This window comes from Staurois parvus, unplaced genomic scaffold (genome assembly GCF_062004578.1).
Source record: "Staurois parvus isolate SC_StPar_1 unplaced genomic scaffold, SC_StPar_1.0 ptg000011l, whole genome shotgun sequence".
NCBI lineage: Eukaryota > Metazoa > Chordata > Amphibia > Anura > Ranidae > Staurois > Staurois parvus.
In genome coordinates this window covers 24,685,982-24,709,165 of record NW_028317807.1, presented here as the reverse complement: position 1 = coordinate 24,709,165, position 23,184 = coordinate 24,685,982, and the positions used below count along the sequence as shown (strand labels likewise).

The window sequence follows — 23,184 nt, the reverse complement described above, 5'->3', positions numbered from 1 at the left end:
ATACTTTAATAATCCCTTTGGTTGAATAAACCAATTCTCCTTTAGAATTTTTTATCCTTTCTATATAGTTTCTATTTTTCTTTTTATTCAGAGCTCTCATTAAATATTTTCCTGGTCTGTCGCCCCATCTATATCTTTCATTTAGTACTTTGTTATATACTCTTCTCCTCTCTTCGTCCATCAATCTCTCTAATTCATCTTTTTTATCCATTAACTTCTGTCTTATTTCTCTTGTTATTTTCTTCTTTTGTATCTGCTCTAGATCCAGGATTTCTTTTAGGAGCCCACTAACCCTCTCTCTTCTTTCTCTTTTCTTCCTTGCTCCCATCGCAATCAGGATACCTCTTATATATGCCTTGTGACTTTCCCAAACTGTGGCTGTTGATACTTCCTCTGTCTCATTCTCCTTAAAATATAGCTTGATCTCTTCCCCAATCTTCTGAGCTATGTCCTCATCCAAAAGAAGGGCCTCATTTAACCTCCATCCTAAACCTCCCGTCCACCGTCTTCCCCATCCCATTTTCATTGTGACAGGGGCATGATCCGAGAACGTACTCATCTCTATTTCTATTTTAACCAATAGCTCTATGAGTTGATGATCTATCAAAATATAATCCAACCTCGAATATATCTCATGTGCCTTAGAGAAGAAGGTGTAGTCTCTGTCTCTCATATGCATTATTCTCCAAGTGTCCACCAGCTGGTACTCGTGGATCGCCTTCTTCAAAGCTCTCAGAGACCCACCCCCCTCTCTCCGCACAGGGGAGGTTGCATCCTTTTGGGGATCCATGCAGAGATTTAAGTCTCCTGCTACTATCAAATGCCCTTTTTTAAAGTCCATCAGTTTTTTCAACAGCCCCTTCAAGTAGATCTCCGGCTTTTTGTTGGGGCAATATATATTGGCTAAAGTACACTCGATTCCCTGTAATTTACCTTTCAAAAATAGGAATCTCCCCTCCGGATCAGTTCTTCTATCCTCCAGCTCGAATCTCATGTTCTTTGCCAACCCTATTGCCACCCCTTTTGCTCTTTTAATTGGGGAGTCAGCATAATACCATGTTGGATAATATTTTGATTTTAATTTCACATTTGACTCTATCTCAAAATGTGTTTCCTGTAAAAATACAACTGACGATGCCCTGTGGTGTAGCTCTTTAAACAACTTAAATCTTTTCCCAGGACAGTTCAACCCATTCACATTATATGTTATAACCTGTATTTCTTCCATCCTTCTTAAATCTGTCTATCTTTCTTCTAATAAACCTCTTTCTATTAGGCCCTTCTATCGTGCAACATTTTAACCCCACCTCCCCTCCCCCCTCATCCTCCCACCCGACCCCCATCTCCCACTCCCCCTCCCTCCCCCCCTCTCTTTTTTTTCCCCTACCCGTTTTTAGGCTTATAAACTGCCTACAAATCATTTGTGGATCTATTTCCACCTTTGATTTAAGACTTAGGGCGTAAGCTCCGCCCATGGACGGCTCTCCTCTCCTCCGACCCCCCCAGATCTCTTCTCTCTAACGTCCAGGCTCAAGAAGAATCTTAACTTCCCTCCCTTCACCAGAATGTTCTGAGGGACCTCAACATCCGGAGGGGAGAGATCAGGGGCGAGAGACGGAAGCAGGAGAGAGAGAAAAAAAAAAAAAAAAAAAAAAAACAAAAAAAAAAAACACATAATTTCTACTTAATTCTCCCTCCCTTCCCTCCCCAACCCCAAAATCTCCCTCCCCCTCCCCCCGACCCGCTGCCAGTCCTCTTTCCTCGTAACATCTGTATCTCCTTTATCTTCTTCTTCTTCTTCCCACCCCGCCATCTCAATTCTTTGCAAATCCAGTCTCTCGCAAAAGACCCTTAGTTCCTCCGGAAATCTCAAGTAGGCTGTGACCCCGTTTTTCCAGCCAATCAGAGATGCTGAGATACCCCATCTATACTGCACATTCTGTTTCCTCATTTGCTCCAACAGGGGTCTCAGGGATCTCCTTCTCCATAGGGTCTCTGCTGTTAAGTCTGCATAAATTTGGATAGTCAAATCTCTATACTTAATTAATGATCTTCCTTTGGTCTTCTTCCAAATCTCATCTTTGACCCCAAATTTTTGGAACTGTACAATTATGTCTCTCGGTCTTTCCTTCTCATTAGCCTGTTTGAGCTTTCCTATTCTAAACACTCCGTCTAACTTGATCCCGTCTGTTTCAGGTCTATCTCTTATGGAGTTAAAGATTTTTTTCACTAGTTCATATAGTGTTTCGCCTTTTGCAGTCTCTGGAATTCCTCGTACCCTAAGGTTACACCTTCTTTCTTTATTTTCTTGGGCTTCCATCCTATAGATCAATTTTTTCTGAATGTTTTCCAGTTGGTTTATTTTTTTCCTTAAGTTATCAAAGTTTTGAGCTTGAATTTTAACTTTCTCCTCTGTTTCTTCTATTCTTGAAAGCAGGTGCCCTAGGTCATTGCGAATAGCTGTCATTTCATGTTTTATCATTTTTTCCAGGTTCTGAAACATTTCTATCATCTCCTTCTTGTTTGGTGCTTGTAGTTCCCCATCTGATTTTCTTTTTCCCGAACCGTCCTCTATTTGTTGGCTGCAGCTGCTATTCATGCCCAATGATAACCTCGGACTATTACCTGAACTAATGTCCATTTCCCCTTTTGTGCTTGTGCCCTGGGCCCTTTCTGGCGTAATATTTCCATATGATGTAAATTTCTTTATTGTTCCTGTTTGAGACCCTTTGGGCCCTGCTGCCTTGGGACCCTTATTCTTCATATCCTCTGTGAAATTTCTGTTATTAAAATTTTTTTTTTTTTTTTTTTTTTTTCCTTCTATATCTTCAAGATGGGATTGTACCTCTCCTTTATAATTTCTGTACCAGACAAACTTGCAATTTTTTATGTTTTATTTTCCTAGGACACCTGAGCCTCCTCTCTTCTTCTCTTCTAACCCCTGGAAATCCTCCCCTCCCCTTTCACCTCCTGGTCTCCTATGTCACTCTGGGATCCACAACACAGCAACACAATAAGTCTCCAGTAGTTCTCACTCACCCTTCCCTTCTCAAGACGGTAGCTCCATGCTTGTACGGGGGGCCATCGCTACTGCTCAATCCTGGGAGGGGGGATTTCTCAGGGTTTCCGATGATGTGTTATTTTTCTTTCCCTCTTCTTTTCCTTTCCTTTTTCCTCTCTTCTTCTTTTCCTCCTTAGGGTTCGTCCCAAGGAGGCAGGATGGGAATCCTGGTATTCCTGGCTCCACCAGGTCCAGGTGCGGACATCCAGATAGGTAGGGGGGTATAGGCAGCAGTGAGCGTCTCCCTATCACATCGGGGAGACAGCCGGCTTCCAATTTCCCACGCCTCTCCTTCCCCCTATCCGCCTTAGGCCGGCCGGCGTCCCTGCTTCCCAGGGATGCACCGCGGCTGGTCACGTGCCCCGGTCGCGCCTCCTCGTCTCCCGGCAACCAGGCTCAGCGTCCCAGTCTCTCTCCACTACTCTCCGGCTTCAACCGCGCACCGCTGCCCATTGAAGAAAGCCCCCCAGGCCGAGGTATTTCTTTGCCAACTAGGGCTCCATACCGCTGGGGGGAATTAAGACCGAATAGAGGGGGGGTCGGTCAGAGAGGGCTCGTGCGAGAGCTCCTAGCTCGAGCTCTCCGCCGCCGCCATCGTCAGGCTCCACCCACCAGCGACCATCGGGTAGAGGTGTTTCTACTCAGACGCTGGCTGCTTTCTAAAGAAAACAAGTTGTAAGACTTTGCACACTTTTTTCTTTGATGCACCTTGAACATGTTTAGTTAAAGTGATTCTAAAGGCTTTTTTTTTTTAAATAACAAACACGTCATACTTACCTGCTGTGTGCAGTGGTTTTGCACAAAGCAGCCCGGATCCTCCTCTTCTTGGGTCCCCTGCCGGCGCTCCTGGCCCCTCCTTTCTGTCGGGTGCAACCGAGCATGTGTACTTACCAGCTGCTGCTCTGTGTGTCGCCCCCCTCTCTTCTCATTGGCTACTGTCTCAGCCAATGAGGAGAGGGAGTCCCGGGATAGCTGAGTCTCCAATGCCCATCGCTGGATCAAGAGGGGCCTTGGGTGTGTATTGGGGGGTGTTGGGGGGATGCTCTACACAGAAGGTTTTTTTACTTTCATGCATAGAATACATGAAGGTAACAAATCTTGAGCCTTTACAGCCACTTTACTTTAAACAGAAAGCTCAATTGTGCTTTAAAGGGCCAGCCTCCAAAAATGCATATATTTTCATAAAACGCTGCAACCAGATGGCTTAGTCAGCCTCTGGCTTCTCATATGTCTTGGATACTGCAACAACTAGGTGCACCATCATTTCAGACCCTTCAGACTGTTCTTGCGTTCCTCTCCTACTTTGTGCCTCTAGCATCACCTTTGCTTTCCCCATAATAGAGCATAAATATTCATGTAACGAGAAGAATGGGAACCCTTCATAATGGCCAAGGTAGACTAAGCACAATAGACACATGCCTATAGGTAGCAGAGGCAGAGAGGTGGCTTTCCCTTGCATAGTATTGACCACATTTTTTTTCCAAAATGAAAGCAAATTGTCATCTGATAACAGATTATTTACACATTATCACAATATTTTTTTATCACATCAGAACCAAAAAACCGCAGAATGTTTTCAGGATACAGTAATCTGGTCCAGGACCCAGGAACTCTAGTGAAGAGCTCTCACCAGTAGGGTCCCAGACAGATGAAAGAGACTGTTATGTGGTTTAAATTTACACCACATACTAAAGCTAGCAGTATGACCAGTTAAAGTTGTAGATTTTATAGTATAGTAGATTTTGTAAGTGTTGTCTGTAATGTAAAATGACTTCCTCTGCTGGTTTTATTTGAACATCTATTTATGCTTTTAAAACAACAAGCATCAGTCAGATGTTTTACAGGATAAGGTATCAGCCATAGGTATTTGCATGGGTACTGGCAGGAATAAAGTGTCACTGACTATGAGTAATGATTCTACCATTATAAGAAGATATCTGGAAGGTAGATCACATGTCCTTTGTAGATATAGATTAATCGGCTGAAATTTGAATGCAGTGATCAGGTTCATTGCAGACAGTGGATGTTCGCTGTCTCAGAAATGAAAATGTAACCTTATATAGTTTGGATTGATGTACAGTATATGGCAATATTGCTATGTTTTGCTGAGGTGATCTTCCTCCCCACCCTGAGAGAGATTAACTCACCTCTGCGGTGGATGCAGGTGTCCAACTGCTTACGGAAATTCAGGACTGTGGTGACTGACAAAGGCAAAACTGCACTGTATACTGACACCGACAATAACCAAATCCATCACCAAAGGGATGGATTATTTTACTACACCTCTCTGGGGTGTCTTCAGGTTTCTTCAGAGGTGCCTTGGTAAATTGCCTAAAAATTTCCCAAAAAATGTATAAAAGCCAATGGGTGAATCAGGCCTGCCTTTTAGTTACACAAAGCCAAAGGTTTTCATTGTGCAGCATAACAACCTTCTAGCTGCTGGCATCATAACAACCAATGACATTATCGGCTAATCAAGAGGATGTTGGGCACCTGCACAGCATCCTTGTTTGCCCCTCCCCTACCCCTCTCCATCAGCACTGGGGTCACATTAACTGAGTGAAAGAGAGAAACATTGGAATACTAGTCATTACCAGAATGCAATGGTGTATTTGCTTTGGAAGAATACATCTTTAACGTTGGGTATCTTACGAGTGTGGATGTTGCTGCATTATGTAATTATGCATTATGTTTTTAACATTTTAGAATGGGGTGCAGAATTTTAAAGGGTGCCTTGACTGAAAAAAGATTGAGAAACACTGCACTATTTTATTATGTCGCCAACCCTCAAATACAGCAATGTAGTGTCACTATTGATATCTGAGAATCTTTAACATTATTTTTTGATAGCTCAGGAAAGTTGCAATTAAATTTCTATATAAACCTGTCATTAAAAGTGATACTTCCTATGATTCAGTAGGGTAGATGTTTTTCTTCACTTACCTTTCTTTCTTGGCTTTTTTCTTGGCTGTTCCCAAACTCCATCATGTGTACTTATGCCTAGGCTACCTAGATCACATAGCTGCCTGGAGTGTTTTTGTGTTTGAAATCACTAATGAGTAAACCCTAATGACCAGTACATATGGGCCGAATATCGGTGGTATCAGCCGGTTAAACAGAAACTGGCTGACATTTGGCCCAAGTGTACAGTAGCATGTCCGACAGAAGACGGCCGAACATCCAGCTACTGTAAAACGGGCAAGCCAGAAAACATCTGCCAATCCACACTGGCTGCAAGTGCTGACTGGTGCGTACTGGTGAGGGGGCAGTCCCCCTGTCAGAACACAATAACTCAGCGGGGAAATCGCTGTACTAACTTCACATAGTTAGTACAGAGTCCTCCTTGTGACCTCCTCAGTTTTTTTTTCATTCAGCCCAAAAAACCCATAGTGTGTACCATGCATAAAATTGACATTTTCTCATTTGCTTTTGGACTGTTAAATGTACCATTGAAAGTGATATATAATATCTGCTTAACAAGTACAAAAGAGAGGGCAGGGACATTTGCTGTCTTATATAGATAGAGTACAGTAAATGAGTGTTATCACCCCAGGACAGAAAGTGTACCACTGGCAGATTGCCAGGTGGTACTGTAAAAAAGGACAAAAAAGCCTAAAAAAAAATTAATGTAGTCAACACATCTAAAGACTGGTAAGCTTGTCATTGTTGAAACAGAATACTTTGCAGTGAAAAAAACTTACTTACACTATTGCACTGTATTAGTGCATTATGACGTGTGTTGTAAAATGCAAGAGATTCTTGCCAAGATTTGTTTGGGTGGCACCACAATGCATGAAATGTATGTTACTACAACAGAGTAGTGTAAATGGGCTCTAAACATACATAGATAAAATTCTAACTTTTGCTAACTCAGTCTTAGCACATTATACAATTTGCATCAGTATTGTACAATTAGCTAGGTTCACACTTGTGTGTGTCCTGCATGCTGTGTTTGCGCGGGCACAGAAAAAAATCTGTGACTGTTTTTTCAAAATGCAGCCACACAGAAACGCATGGTGCCACATTTTCTGATGCGTGGGGGTGCCACTAAGAATTAATGGCAGCCCGCTTGTCTGCTAAAGAGCAGCGTGTTTTACCGGTGGAAAGGCGTGCGATTAGCACATGTTCTACAATCCACATATGAGTGAACCTAGCCTAAGCGGAAGTATAGTATATTGCTCTAAAAACAAATCACAAGGCAAATTACAGGACATCTTGACAGCTTTTAGGCAGGTGCCAGTATGTGTGGTCATTTGCTAAGCTAACAATGGTTCTGATCCAACAAGTGGTAATTTATGTATACTAATACTCAGAATGAAATCTTTTATGTTTGTTATAGTATCAAATAAGTTAAGTAACTTGGGTATGCTAATCAAGGTTTTTTTTTTTACAGTTGAAAGGGACAATCTAACAGACTACTGCGTACTGGGTCAGCGACCAGCACACTTATCCAATATCAACCAGCTGGCAAGCTTAGGAAAGAGCAATGAACAGGCACCTCATAGCCCTCTTCACCATAGCACTCCTATCAGAAGTCAAGTCCCAACATTACAGCCAATAATGAGCCCTGGACTGTTGTCTCCTCAGCTCAGTCCTTCATTGGTGCGGCAGCAAATAGCCATGGCACATTTAATAAACCAACAGATAGCTGTTAGCAGACTTTTAGCACATCAACACCCTCAAGCTATCAACCAACAATTTTTAAATCATCCTCCAATCCCCAGACCTGTCAAGCCAGTAGAGACCACAAACTCTTCAGTTGAAGTCTCTCCAGATATCTACCAGCAAGTCCGGGATGAATTAAAAAGAGCAAGTGTATCTCAAGCAGTCTTTGCAAGAGTGGCCTTTAACCGCACACAGGTAAAATGTTTTAAGTGTTTAATAATAATAATCCCTATAATACACCACTACTTTAATTTAATCAACATATCACAACATGTTCTTATGAAAAAAATGGTCATCATAAGGACAGTGTATTAGTCTCAAACGTTGTGTATGGGTAATTAGTTCAATACAAATTGTGAGTTTTTGGAGCACAGATACCCCTACCTCAGAAAGAGTTTACAAAATATCAATCGTCTTTCCCAGAAGCTGTTCAGACCTACAAAAACTCAGTTACCATCTTCCAGTCTTCAGAGGTTACAGGCCTGACAATACATCCGGTGCCTTCAGTTACTATGTGGAACAGAGGCATGATTGTCGAGTATGGATGCATTGTTTTTTATTTAAGTGCATACATTCTGTTCTATCTGGTCTGGTGTTTCAGTCCAGATAAGTTAACCTGTGATGAGCAACTCTGGAAGTCCTTTGCTAAGGACCTGAATAGAATAGGATTGAGCAACATACAGTCTACCATTTCTTGAGGAAGTAAAATCCCTAGTATTCTTACCAATTGGATAATGGTTTTTCTTGACCCATGGTGAGCTTTACATGCTAAAACAATTTTAAGCATAACATTTAAACATGTGAACAGGCTATAGTTATACCTACACCAAATGCCCCTAGTAATGGTTTGAAGCCTTAAAGTAGAACAATAGGCAAAACATTTTTTTTTTCATTTTGGATAGAGCAAGGGAGGTGTGACAGAACCCCTGTCACACTGATCGGATGACTCCGTCAGAGAAACGCTTCCTCGCCACTAGGACACAGGACCAAGGTATTATAGCTGGACATTGCACCCAAGACTAGACTAGACTAGCTTAGATGCCAAACAGGAACTCTTTATTGAACAGAAAACACAGGTTTTTATACACTGCCGAAATAGGGCCCATCCCCTCATGAACATTAAAACAAATAATACACTTTGGGATAAGCATCCCACACTGATTACATAATGAGTTGAAGCTGACATCAGTCTAATCCTATCATGTAGGCACCTCCAGAAGGACTTGCCAACAAATAGCAGGTGACTCAATTAACTCAATTAACAATAGGAATACACACCTAGGAGGCACACAATGGGAGAAGATAGTAAACATATAACACCTTAACCACTTGCCCTCCAGAGGATTTACCCCCCTTCCTGACCAGGCCATTTTTTGTGTTACGGCGCTGCATTACTTTAACTTACAATTGCACGGTCATGCAATGCCGCACCCAGGTGAAATGTACGTCCTTTTTTCCCACAAATTGGTATTTGATCGCCTCTGCGATTTAAATTTTTGTTATATAAGCAAAAAAGACCAAAAATTTTGAGAAAAAACAATATTTTGGATTTTTTGCTATTAAACATGTTCAGTAAAAAAATTTTAAAAATCAAATTTCGGCATAAATTTAGGTCAAAATGTATTCTGCTACATGTCTTTGCTAAAAAAAATCCCAATACGTGTAAATTAATTGGTTTACGTGAAAGTTATTGCGTTTACAAGTGGCGGTATAGATACTTGGATTTTTTTTTCTTTTTTCCTACTAGTAATAGTGTCGATCAGCGACTTTTACCGGGACTGTGCCAGGCATTCTGACTCTGGGGGGGAACTAACTTGGTGTCACTGACATCCCCGGTGACACCAATACAGTGACCAGTGCTAAAAAAACAGCACTGACACTATACTAATGACACTGGGCAGGAAGGGGTTACAGTGAGGGGCGATCAAAGGGTTAACTGTGTGTAGGGAGTGATTTACTAGGGGGCGGAGGGTGTGTGCTTCAATCTAAGCACGCTGCTTGGGATGGCTGTGCTGTTCACAGCCATCCCGAGCAGTGTGCCCGAGCTGACAGGGAGGAAGACTGTAAACAAAACAGTCTTCCTCCCCGTCAGTGATTGTTGGTAATCACCAGGCGCCTGGCGGGTAATCACCGTCCGGGACCCGGTGATTGACATCCGCGGCCACAAACGGCAGCACGAGTAGGGCGCGTGCGTGGCTCACCCGCGCTCCCTACCCGGAAATTAAAATCACATATATACACGTGATTTTGTGCACCCGTGCCGCCGTGTAGCAGTATATCTGCTATACGGCGGCAGGAAAGTGGTTAATAAATAGATAAGAGCAAGAGTCCTCAGCATGAGGTTTTTTTGCTGATTATATCAACCACTTCTTAGAGTCTCTGAGTCTAGGGAGGAGGGGGGTTGAAGTGGTCAATGCTAGTTTGGGCACAGCGACCCCAAATCTGTATTTTGGTCCTCCAGTTTTCAGTCTGTGTGTTTTGGAGACATATAGAGTTGAAACAGAAGTAAACTACTCCAAAGGTAACCCCCAAGGCACACACCAAAGAATAGAGCCCCCTCAGATGCTAGGGCCATAGTCAGTAGGTAAGAGGCCAGCCTGCAGTCCCCTCCAAAATCCCCTGTCCTGGTTGGGTCTGTCACAGTAGGGTTTTAACCCCTGTCAATTTTTTTTTGTGTTTTTTCTGTGTCCCATTCTGCTGATTTCCCTTCACTTCTTGTCCCACAGCCAAACAGGAAGTGAGAGGAAATCCCTACAAATTAAGAGAATTCCTTGGGGACCCCCAGATCATCAGAACTAGTGTCCCCATTGGAAGATCTCCTCTCTATTACTTTTCTGGACTTGTCCTATAATTCGGGATTTTATTTTACCTATACTTTCAATGATAATGGTAAACAGGACAAATAGAGTGGGTGAATCTCCTTCATGGGGGACAGACAGCAATAAAAACTGAGAAGCAATCTAATCCCTCTACATGCTATCCAAAACTAAAAAAAGTTTTGCCTTTAGTTATACTTTAAGAAGGGTATACATGTAAAGTTTTAAACCTAACAGAGACCTCCACCCCACTTCCGACCTGCCCCATTGCTTTGTTGTATTTCGACAGCAGGAATACCCCCCCCCCCACCATTAGAATACACTGATCAGCGATGCAGCCATTGGCTGGTGCTCCAGCAGGACTGTTTGTTCAACAGAAGCCAATTGTTAGACCCCTTTCTGTTGAACAGATGGTGGTACACACCAACATTCAACCAGTTCCCAGTTTGTGTATAGCCTGCTAAAATTTGACTTGGTATATGCTTCTTGTAATCTCCACCATAACAGCACTTGTGAGAGACAGGGAGGGGAAGATTCAGCATGAGGGCCTAATCAGGTGTACTGAATACACATGTGCTGATAAGGAACATGATGATAAACAGGAGGAGAAAGCAGAGAGAGCAAAGAGGTGACCTTATCAGTTTGCTGCTGCTCCTTCACTGTCCATTCGCTCTCTGAGGGCAGGATGACCAAGTTGTGTTGCTTGCCTGCAGTAGAGAGGCCACCAGCATGAGTCTGCTGCCTGGTTAAGCTGTAAAAATCTCAAGCTTGAATGGATAAAAACGCAGATCCACTGGCTGGTAAAATATATATTTATTTGATGTATTTAGCTGTTTGCCTGGAATATAGCTTTAGAAGTACATAGACACCTGTAGACTATGACATGCTTTCAATTAGGAACTTTCTGTACTCCTCACTTCATCGAACAGATCTGCAGAGATGGGATTACCCAAGGGAAATCTCATGTCAAGAGAAGAGGTGGCTTTTTAGGAAATTTGCAAGTAGGTCATATGATTTGAAATGAAATTTCAGAATTAAGAGATATTTTAATCAAGCTTTTGGTGCATTTTTCATGATGTTAAAATCTTTTTACTGATAAATGCACTGAGCAGCATATTGTCCGTATACACACATTCATTAAAGAGCCCATACAGATAAATGTTTTATAGGTACTTACCTTTGAAGCATTACTTAATAATTCTTTGAATGTGAACTTTTTCATTACATAACTAAATCTTTAAACTATTTTCACTTTAAGCATTTCTTAATTCACTTGTCATGCAAGTGAACAGAACCCAGCACGCATAGTAGGCTAAATATTTTCCTGAGAGATTGCTATCCAGAAAATAAAGATGTTTTTCAGCTACTGATAAGCCTCATGCACACTAACGATAATTTTTAACTCCCCTAGAAGCTAGCAGCGTTTTTCCAGCCAAAGCGCTGCTGCTCTAGGACACCCTGGCAGAGGTTTTTTTTTTTCAGCCACTAAACTCTCCTGCCACAAACTGCTGCTAAAATCCTACAGTTGTGACCAAAATTATTCAACCCCCACTGAAATTGAGTGTTTTGGCCAGTTTGACATTGCTTTTGATCATTCAGTCATCTTGCTTACATTTACATTAAAGAGGCACTTGTAGGTCAGACAAATATAACATAACAGTTATAATGAAATAACCACAAATGTCTTTTCTGTGCTCACAGCATTATCAGTTTTATTCAACCCCCAAGTGACATTCAATCTTAGTACTTAGTACAGCATCCTTTTACAGTTATAACAGCTTTTAAACGTGAAGCATAGCTTGACACAAGTGTCTTGCAGCGATCTACGGGTATCTTCGCCCATTCTTCATGGGCAAAGGCCTCCAGTTCAGTCACATTCTTAGGCTTGCGCACTGCAACTGCTTTCTTTAAGTCCCACCAGAGGTTCTCAATCGGATTTAAGTCTGGTGACTGCGATGGCCACTCCAAAATGTTCCAGCCTTTCCTCTGCAACCATGCTCTAGTGGACTTGGAGGTATGCTTGGGATCATTGTCCTGTTGAAAGGTCCAACGTCTCCCAAGCCTCAGGTGTGTGACGGACTGCATCACGTTTCCATCCAATATCTCCTGGTACTGAAGAGAATTCATGGTACCTTGCACACGCTGAAGCTTCCCTGTACCTGCAGAAGCAAAACAGCCCCAAAGCATGATTGACCCTCCACCATGCTTCACAGTAGGCAAGGTGTTCTTTTCATCATAGGCCTTGTTCTTCCTCCTCCAAACATAGCGTTGATCCATGGGCCCAAACAGTTCTAATTTTGTTTCATCAGTCCACAGAACACTATCCCACAACTTTTGTGGTTTGTCCACATGGCTTTTGGCATACTGCAGTCGACTCTTCTTATTCTTTGGAGACAGCAAGGGGGTACGCCTGGGAGTTCTGGCACGGAGGCCTTCATTACGCAGTGTGCGTCTTATTGTCTGGGCTGAAACTTCTGTACCCACATCTGACAAATCTTTTCTCAGTTCCTCAGCAGTCACACGGGGACTTCTCTCCACTCTACGCTTCAGGTAGCGCACAGCAGTCGAAGTCAGCATCTTCTTTCTGCCACGACCAGGTAGCGTTTCAACAGTGCCCTTTGCCTTGAATTTGCGAATGATGCTTCCTAAGGTGTCTCTTGGTATGTTTAACATCTTTGCAATCTTCTTATAGCCATTGCCCTTCCTGTGAAGAGAAATCACCTCTTCTCTTGTCTTCCTGGACCATTCTCTTGCCTTCACCATGTTTGTAACCACACCAGTAAATGTCTAGAAGGAGCTGAGTATCACAGTCATTTTAAAGCTGCCTAATTGGTGCTTATTATGCTTGATTGCTGCTCGGTGACATCCACAGGTGTTTTCAATACCTGATGGAAAGCACCTGTATGAACCTCTGTTCTTCAGAGTGGTAGTCTTTAAGGGGTTGAATAATTGTGGCAATGAAGAAACCACATAAGAACCATTTACTACTGTATTACATAAACAATTGATGTCATTTTAGTTGCATTTGGGTAGTTACAACGTCCTTGTAGGATTTGATTCTGAATACAATTCCAAATGTACACTATAGTCCCTAAACCCCTTTACAGCATTGGGGGTTGAATAATTTTGGTCACAACTGTATATGTGTATGAACACATAGGATGACATGCTTTGGGGTTTAAAGGCAGTAAAAAAAAGCCTGATGTCCCTAGGAGCAGCTGTAAAATCGTCCAGTGTGCATGAAGCTATAAAGTTGCTAATATGTTTTTAATGGGATGTCAGTTAAGGCACACATACATGTATCAACCAAACTAATCAGAGCTGGGCATTCTTTACATGATTTATATGCAAGAATGTAAATGTAGAGAGTTGTCCTGTTATTTTTGCTTTACTTAGATAATAACTGGAGCCTAAGCTGGCCAAACACTAATAGATTTATTTCTACGAACATTCCCCATACATGCAATGATTTGGCAAATATCATTCAAAGATACTTAAACATTTTGTTTGCTTTTAACATTTGATTGAAATGGACTGAAATACACATTCACTGTTAGAATTAAATTGTTAGAGAAAAATGTTTCATCCTAAATCTTCAAATTGTTTCTTAACTTTGGTCAAAAATGATGGTTGATTTGACTCCATTAACCATTAGAAAACTGAACGCACATAATTAAAATGAAAAATGTGGCTAATATGGCTAACTTAAGAGTCAGAGAAGCGGAGCCCCCTAAGGACAGGATGCCACTTCCCTATTATACTGATAATACCTACAATCTTCTAGAACTCCTTAGCTGTTTATGTTTCTCATAGCTATAGTATCATATGCTGCTTTTTGATACTACTGTGTACACTCAGGAGCTTGAAGACAAGATATGCTATCAGTCTAATGTTAGGCTGGCCATACATTAAGCAATTTTTTTTCCTTCAACCACAGGTTGAAGTTAAGAAAATTGCTTCATACCCCCATTAACACATTCAGTGTTGAGGGGGGAATCCCTGCTGATGTGTTATTGTATTCTGATAGCATGAGGCTGTCAGAATACAATGATCACTGCTGCTGGCTATAGCCAATGGCAGTAATCATATGAAGAAAACCCAACAGGCTGGTTGTACTGAAGCTGGTTAATTCTGAATCTGCAAAATTTCAATCCATCTGTGGCTGGCTTTAGACAGTTAAAGAATATGAAAACCCAGAAAGCCTGATATGTGCCTGATATGTGCCTGCTGTACCATGTACTTGTATGAAAAAATATCTAGTTCTCTTTGTATTGGTTCCTTTGTGTGAAATCCCTGGTGTTCCTTCCAGTCTCACTGCTTTACTATTAAAAACTGACCACACTAAGCAGGAGAACACAGCGAGGTCAGTTCTGTAGCTTTGCTGGGAACTCAGATTGCTTTCCTCCAATGATCAGACTTGTCCTGACACACCCCCCGCATAACGTTTCACTGAAAAGATCAGTGTCCTGCTGTTTCTGCTCCACAGCACTTATGCAGCTAAGAAAGACGGTATGTGATCACTTATAAAAAGGGTTCATAGTGTTTTTTTATATCTATGTACAAATGTTTTGCCTTTCATTTCTATTTTAAACTGAATGGGTTGTTTTACAAAAGCGGGGTTTACATACACTTTGAACAGGGATGTCTGACCTCAGATGACCTTTTATAGCATTTTTTTTTTCAAATGTCTTCTTTCTTATTTTATATTCTAAACGCTATAAGGACAGAAATTGCACTAATGCCTGGCAAACATATGTTTTCTAAGCAAGTCCTAATCCTGCTTTTTCTTCTCCTCTAATTTAGTAAGTAAGGGCCCTTTGTTTCAACAAGCCTCAACTAAAAACTGGAATTACTCACAATCCCACAATCAGCATCATATCTACCCCAAGCATTTGAATCTTATTGGTGGTTGTGGGAAAAAAACTCTTCTTAGTAAGAACACATTGATACATAATGCTCTCATGTATCATTATAGCAAATTCTGCAAAGATTCGTAGAGTTTGTGTGTCCAGTCCATAGTCTAATGTTCCCATCAGTGTCATATAAACACATATGAAAACACAAAGGTCAGTTAGGTTTTTGAACTGGGGAAATAAACTGTTGTGAAGAATACCACACTAAGGGTAGGTTCACTCCTTTGCCTTCCATTTTCAGTTTTGCAGAAACGCACTACAGTCCATTTACCATGCTTTCCTATGGGTCACGTTTACATCTGTGCGTTTTCAACTGGTGCGTTTTTTTTAAAGGGTCAAGGAATTTGTTTCCCGCAGCAGGTTGCATTTTTGCTTCCATAACTTCAATGGAAATGCAGCAGAAAAACATAAAAAATGCATGAAAATGCAGTGTTTGCATTTTTGGTGCGTTTCCGCTGTGTTTTTGCTGGTTTCTCCTGCATGACAACAGAAACCTCCCAAAAAGACGCAAAACACATCAAAAATGCATATAAAAAAAAAGGAAAACGCACCAACTGCAACCTGCATGGGTGTGAAATTAGGAAAACTCAGGATAAAAATGCATACTCCTTGCAGACAGAGATACTTATTGGAATTGTATAAGGGAGATCAAAACTGCAAAACATGAGTGCTGACCTTCATTATGGGCGTAACTGGAGTCTGAACTTTAAAAGTTCAATGAGGCATTATAGCACAAATGATGTGTAAAATATACTGTATATGTGCCTAATTATATATACAGTATATAATGTATATATATATATATATATATATACACACACACACACTATATTGCCAAAAGTATTGGGGCTCCTGCCTTTACACACACATGAACTTTAATGGCATCCCAGTCTTAGTCCGTAGAGTTCGATATTGAGTTAGCCCACCCTATGCAGCTATAACAGCTTCAACTCTTCTGGGAAGGCTGTCCACAAGGTTTAGGAGTGTGTCTATTGGAATGTTTGACCATTCTTCCAGAAGGGCATTTGTGAGGTCAGACACTGACATCGGACAAGAAGGCCTGGCTCGCAGACTCCGCTCTAATTCATACCAAAGGTGTTCTATCGGGTTGAGGTCAGTACCATGTCCAGGCCAGTCAAGTTCCTCCACCCCAAACGCGCTCATCCATCTCTTTATGGATCTTGCTTTGTGCACTGGTGCGCAGTCCTGTTGGAACAGGAAGGGGTCATCCCCAAACTGTTCCCACAAAGTTGGGTGCATGAAATTATCTAAAATGTCTTGGTATGCTGATGGCTTAAGAGTTCCCTTCACTGGAATTAAGAGACCAAGCCCAACCCCTGAAAAGCAACCACACACCATAATCCCCCCTCCACCAAACGTTATTCTTGGCATAATGCAGTCAAGCAAGTACCGTTCTCCTGGCAACTGCCAAACCCAGACATGTCCATTGATTGTTAGACAGAGAAGCATGATTCGTCACTCCAGAGAACACATCTCCACTGCTCTAGAGTCCAGTGCCGGTGTGCTTTACACCACTGCATCTGACGCTTTGCATTGCACTTGGTGATGTAAGGCTTGGATGCAGCTGCTCGGCCATGGAAACTCATTCTATGAAGCTCTGTACGCACTGTTGTGCTAATCTGAAGGCCACACAAAGTTTGGAAGTCTTTAGCTATTGACTCTGCAAACAGTGGGCGACTTCTGCATACTGTGTGCTTCAGCATGCGCTGACTCCGCTCTGTCATTTTACATGTCCTACCACTTTGTGGCTGAGTTGCTGTTGTTCCAAGTTGCTTCCACTTTGTTATAATCCCACTAACAGTTGACTGTGGAATATTTAGTAGCAAGGAAATTTCATGGATGGACTTATTGCACAGTTGGCAACCTATCAGGGTACCACGCTTGAATCCATTGAGCTACTGAGAGCGACCCATTCTTTCACAAATGGTTGTAGAAGCAGTCTGCATGCCTAGCAGATTTTATACACCTGTGGTCATGGAGGTGATTGGAACACCTGAATCCAATGATTTGGAGGGGCGTCCCAATACTTTTGGCAATACAGTGTGTGTGTGTGTGTGTGTGTATATATATACATATATATATATATATATATATATATATATACCAACAGCCAGGGGTGGACTGACCATTTGGAAACTCGGGCACTGCCCAAGGGCCCGGGGTCAGTAGGGGGCCCCATGAGATGCCCCTGGTACCTTTTTCATAGGCTTTTTTGAGTTTGAGCAAGGACACAGGGACCCCATGATCCCCTATTGCCCGGGGGCCCCATGAGTTGTCAGTCCACCCCTGCCAACAGCTACTTAGAAGATCCCAGCAGCCTAAAATGGCTAGGAACATGCTTTAGAAGGAGAAGCAGTACATAGATTTATTAAAGATGGAAACCTTAGCATTTGTACAGATGGATTCATTTTTACATGCATATTTATGGGGGGAATGACACGCTCTTTATGCATGGTGGTAGCTTGTATTTTACCTTTACTTGTCTGTTCATGTAAAGCCAGCCATTAGTTCAGTTTTGCAGGAACATTTTATGGGGTTATTTGCAAAACTGTAAAGCAGTCGCTGATCATATTGCTATTTCTGCAATGATTTGCCTACAGACATCTTTCTACCTGAAATGAAACATATAGGCATTCCTAGTTTTCTGTCCTGTGCTATGTGAATAATGACACACAGCTTCTTGGAGGTATTCCGGGGGCTTGTATTTTATCATCTTATTTTGTTGACTGGTATATCAGTGACATCTAAATTATTTCACTCAAACTAACAGAAAGGACACATTTTTTAGTGGAAAATGTTAAGTCCTTCATTGTTGTTAATTAAATTGTTAAAAAATGCTGATGCTGATAGTAAATGTAAAACATATACAGTACAATACATTTTTTTCTATTTTACTCTTTCAATATATCTGTATTGTAACATCAAACTGACTGAAATTTTAATAATTTATTTTGATTTCTACATAAAATCTTTTTTTTAAAATTTTTTTTTAAATTTTCCCTAATACAGGTGAAACTCGAAAAATTAGAATATCGTGCAAAAGTTCATTTATTTCAGTCATGCAACTTAAAAGGTGAAGCTAATAAATGAAATAGACTCATTACATGCAAAGCAAGATAGTTCAAGCTGTGATTTGTCCTAATTGTAATGATTATGGCTTACAGCTCATGAAAACCCCAAATCCACAATCTCAGAAAATTAGATTATTGTGAAAAGGTGCGATATTCTAGGCTCAAAGTGTTCCACTCTAATCAGCTAATTAAGCCATAACACCTGCAAAGGGTTCCTGAGCCTTTAAATGGTCTCTCAGTCTGGTTCAGTAGGAATCACAATCATGGGAAAGACTGCTGACCTGACAGTTGTACAGAAAACCATCATTGACACCCTCCATAAGGAGGGAAAGCTTCAAAAGGTAATTGCAAAAGAAGTTGGATGTTCCCAAAGTGCTGTATCAAAGCACATTAATAGAAAGTTATGTGGAAGGGAAAAGTGTGGAAGAAAAAGGTGCACAAGCAGCAGGGATGACCGCAGCCTGGAGAGGATTGTCATGAAAAGGCCATTCAAAAGTGTTGGGGACTTTCACAAGGAGTGGACTGAGGCTGGAGTGAGTGCATCAAGAGCCACCACACACAGACGGATCCTGGACATGGGCTTCAAATGTCGTATTCCTCTTGTCAAGCCGCTCCTGAACAACAAAAAATGTTAGAAGCGTCTTACCTGGGCTAAAGAAAAACAGATCTGGTCTGTTGCTCAGTGGTCCAAAGTCCTCTTTTCTGACGAGAGCAACTTTTGCATCTCATTTGAAAACCAAGGACCCAGAGTATGGAGGAAGAATGGAGAGGCACACACTGCAAGATGCTTGAAGTCCAGTGTGAAGTTTCCACAGTCTGTGTTGATTGGGGAGCCATGTCATCTGCTGGTGTTGGTTTACTGTGCTTCATTAAGTCCAGGGTCAACGCAGCCGTCTACCAGGAGATTTTGGAGCACTTCATGCTTCCTTCCGCAGACGAGCTTTATGGGGATGATGACTTCATTTTCCAGCAGGACTTGGCACCTGCCCACACTGCCAAAAGCACCAAAACCTGGTTCAATGACTGTGGGATTACTGTGCTTGATTGGCCAGCAAACTCGCCTGACCTGAACCCCATAGAGAATCTATGCGGCATTGCCAAGAGAAAGATGAGAGACATGAGACCGAACAATGCAGAAGAGCTGAAGGCCGCTATTGAAGCATCCTGGTCTTCCATAACACCTCAGCAGTTCCACAGGCTGATATCTTCCATGCCACGCCACATTGAGGCAGTAATTGCTGCAAAAGGGGCCCAAACCAAGTACAGAGTACATATGCATGCTTATACTTTTCAGAGGTCCGATATTGTTCTATGTACAATCCTTGTTTTATTGATTGGGTGTAATATTCTAATTTTCTGAGATTGTAGATTTGGGGTTTTCATGAGCTGTAAGCCATAATAATCACAATTATGACAAATCACGGCTTGAACTATCTTGCTTTGCATGTAACGAGTCTATCTCATATATTAGTTTCACCTTTTAAGTTGCATTACTGAAATAAATGAACTTTTGCACGATATTCTAATTTTTCGAGTTTCACCTGTACTTACTTAAGCAGTTGAACATTTACTAGTCTTATTTGATATGATTTCTATTAGTTCTTTTGTGACTGCTGACATTTTTCAACGCAATTTAAGTCACATTCATATACAAGAGCAAAAGGCAATGTTATAGAGGGATTCCAGGAAAATATACTGTATAAAAACACAAATTAATCCATTATGTTTAGAATAAAATTATTAAGGACCCATTTACAGCTTTCAGGTATGTTAATGCATGTTATGTTGTATATATTGCGTGTTTTGCTAAGGCAAAGTGTTAAAAATAATGGTCTTTCAATGCACCAAAACATCCTGGATATGTCACACAATTTGTAATGCAGCATACCTTATGGTGCATTGCCAAGCATGCATTGCACTCAAAATTAATGACACAACAACACATGTAACATGTGTTACCTCAATGCAAAGATGTTAATGGGCCGTAATGTATTTTTACATATCGCACAACCAGTATACAGTATGTACCCAAATCCCTTTTCCTTTTTTGCTTCTTGTAATGCCCTGCAAAGTAGCTGAAGGAAGGGCAGCTTGCTGAGCCAATCAGGACTTCGCCCAATGCTTGTTTTCCTAACACTAAATATGTTTAGGACACAGGGCAGCATTATGCCCAGCATTGCCCAGCAAGAAGGCAAGGGGAGAAAAAATGGTTTAATAAGCAGAAGGGAGCACCATTAATGTGATTTGGAGGTGTGGGGGTGTTAAGCTGCGCATATGTAGGATATATTGTAATAATCCCTTCTTAAAATAAGTTTTGATGGTCATTGATAGAGTTTAATTGGAATATGGAATAGCAAAAAAATAATATTTCCTTTCCTAGTTTTGAACTGATCCAAACAGCTGTTGCTTTCTTTTTTTATGTATTTGGTGCAAACACATACCTGTATTAGATGAGTCTGCTCTTCGTATGTGTTTATGTACTTTTAAAAACTTAAGGACTTACCTCAGACAAGCTTCACTTAATCTTGTATTACTCTGTATCCTATATGTCTCAGTTTAAAGAACATGTTTCTCTTTGTATTGCTTCCTTTGTGTGAAATACCTGATATCCTGCCAGCCCTCCTGCTTTCCTATTTCAAACTGACTATGTTAGGCATGAGAGCACATCTATCTCAGCGTAGTCAGTTTTCTGGCTGTGCTGGGGGTGCAGCCTGCCTGTCCTCCAATGGCCAAGACTTGTGCTGACACCCTCCCCCCCCCACCCACAGCCATTTACTGGGAAGATCAGCGTACTGCTGCTTCAGAACAGAGAATATAGGTTATGTGATCATAATTAAAAAGGTACTCTCTCTCTCTCTCCAGTGGGAAAAAAAATATGTTGATCCCCTGCAGATTTTGTATGTTTGCCCACTTACAAAGAAATGAAGGGTCTATAATTTTTATCTTAGGTGTATTTTAATTGATAGAGACAGAATATCAACCACAAATCCAGAAAAAAAACACATGATACAAATGTTTTAAATTGAGCTGCTGTTCAGTGAGAAAAATAAGTATTTGATCCCCTACCAACCAACAATACTTCTGGCTCCCACAGACTGGCTATGTGCTCATGTAGTACACAGATTAGTCCTGTCAATTTAAGAAGGTGCTCCTAATGTGTATAAAAGACACCTGTCCACAGAATCTCTTTCTTGGGTGCCATCATGGAAAAGACCAAAGAGCTGTCAAAGGAGGTCAGGGACAAGATTGTAGACCTACACAAGGCTGGAATGGGCTACACGACCATCAGTAAGAAGCTTGGTGAGAAGGAGACAACTGTTGGAGCTATTATTTGCAAAATGGAAGAAATACAAAATAACCATCAATCGCCCTTGGTCTGGAGCTCCATGCAAGATTTCGTCTCATGGGGTAAGAAAGATCATGAGAAAAGTGGGGGATTAGCCCTGAACCACACGGGAGGAGCTTGTTAATGATCTCAAGGCAGTTGGGACCACAGTCAACAAACAAACCATTGGTAACCCAATACACTGCCATGGATTGAAATCCTGCAGTGCCTGCAAGGTCCCCCTCTTCAAGAAGGCACATGTATAGGCCTGTCTGAAGTTTGCCAATGAAAATCTAAATGAGAAGGATTGGGAGAAAGTGCTGTTGTCAGATGAGACCAAAATAGAGCTCTTTGGTGTTAACTCGACTTGCTGTGTGTGGAGGAAGTAAAATATTCACTATGACCCTAAGAACACCATCCCTACAGTCAAGCATGGAGGTGGAAACATTATGCTTTGGGGCTATTTCTCTGCTAAAGGTACAGGCCGACTTTGCTGCATTGAGGGGCCAATGGACGGGGCCATGTATTGTAAAATCCTGGATGAGAACATTCTTCCCTCAGCCAAAACACTGAAGATGGGTTGTGGATGGACCTTCCAGCATGACAATGACCTAAAAGATACTGCTGAGGCAATAAAGGAGTGGGTGAAGAAGTAGCACATTAATTCATTGCCTAGCCAATCTTCAGACCTTGATCCTAAATAAAATTTATGGAGGGAGCTAAAACTTCGAGTTGCCAAGCGACAGCCAAGAAGCCTTAAGCATTTAGAGAAGATCTGTAAAGAAGAGTGAACCAAAATCCCTCCTGAAATGAGTGGAAGCCTGGAAACCAACTACAAGAAATGTCTTACCAGTGTGCTTGCTAACACAGGTTTCTCCACCAAGTGCTAAGTCATGTTTTGCTTGGGGATCAAATACTTATTTTACTCCCTGAACTGCAACTCAATTTATAACATTTGTATCATGTGTTGTTTCTAGATTTTTGGTTGATATTCTGTAAATACACCTATGATAAAGCTTATTTTTTTGCAAATGGGCAAACTTACAAAATCTGCAAGGGATCAAATATTTATTTTCCTGTTTTCCCCAATATATATATATACACATATATATACAAATGTTTTGCCGTTTGTTTCTATTTTTAACTGATTAGGTTGTTTTATAAGGTGAAGGTTCACATATACTTTAAGTAATCATAGATAAGAGTTGGACCACACCTTACAGAGGCATTTGGGTATGATAATGCAGCTTCATTATTTGAAAAATGTATGGGAGAAAAATCTCTGCTTCTTATCTAAATGTTACATTGTATA

At 41.3% G+C, this 23,184-nt stretch overlaps 1 protein-coding gene across 2 annotated transcripts in view; it reads left to right on the top strand.

The window, feature by feature from the left end:
• SATB2 (SATB homeobox 2) overlaps nucleotides 1–23,184 on the top strand; it is a 273,671-nt gene that overhangs the window by 152,181 nt on the left and 98,306 nt on the right. For both annotated transcript variants that reach the window (XM_089671725.1, XM_089671714.1), the window contains exon 7: nucleotides 7,455–7,921. In XM_089671725.1, coding sequence (XP_089527851.1) covers nucleotides 7,455–7,921 — 467 coding nt within the window. The remainder of the gene's footprint in view (nucleotides 1–7,454; nucleotides 7,922–23,184) is intronic.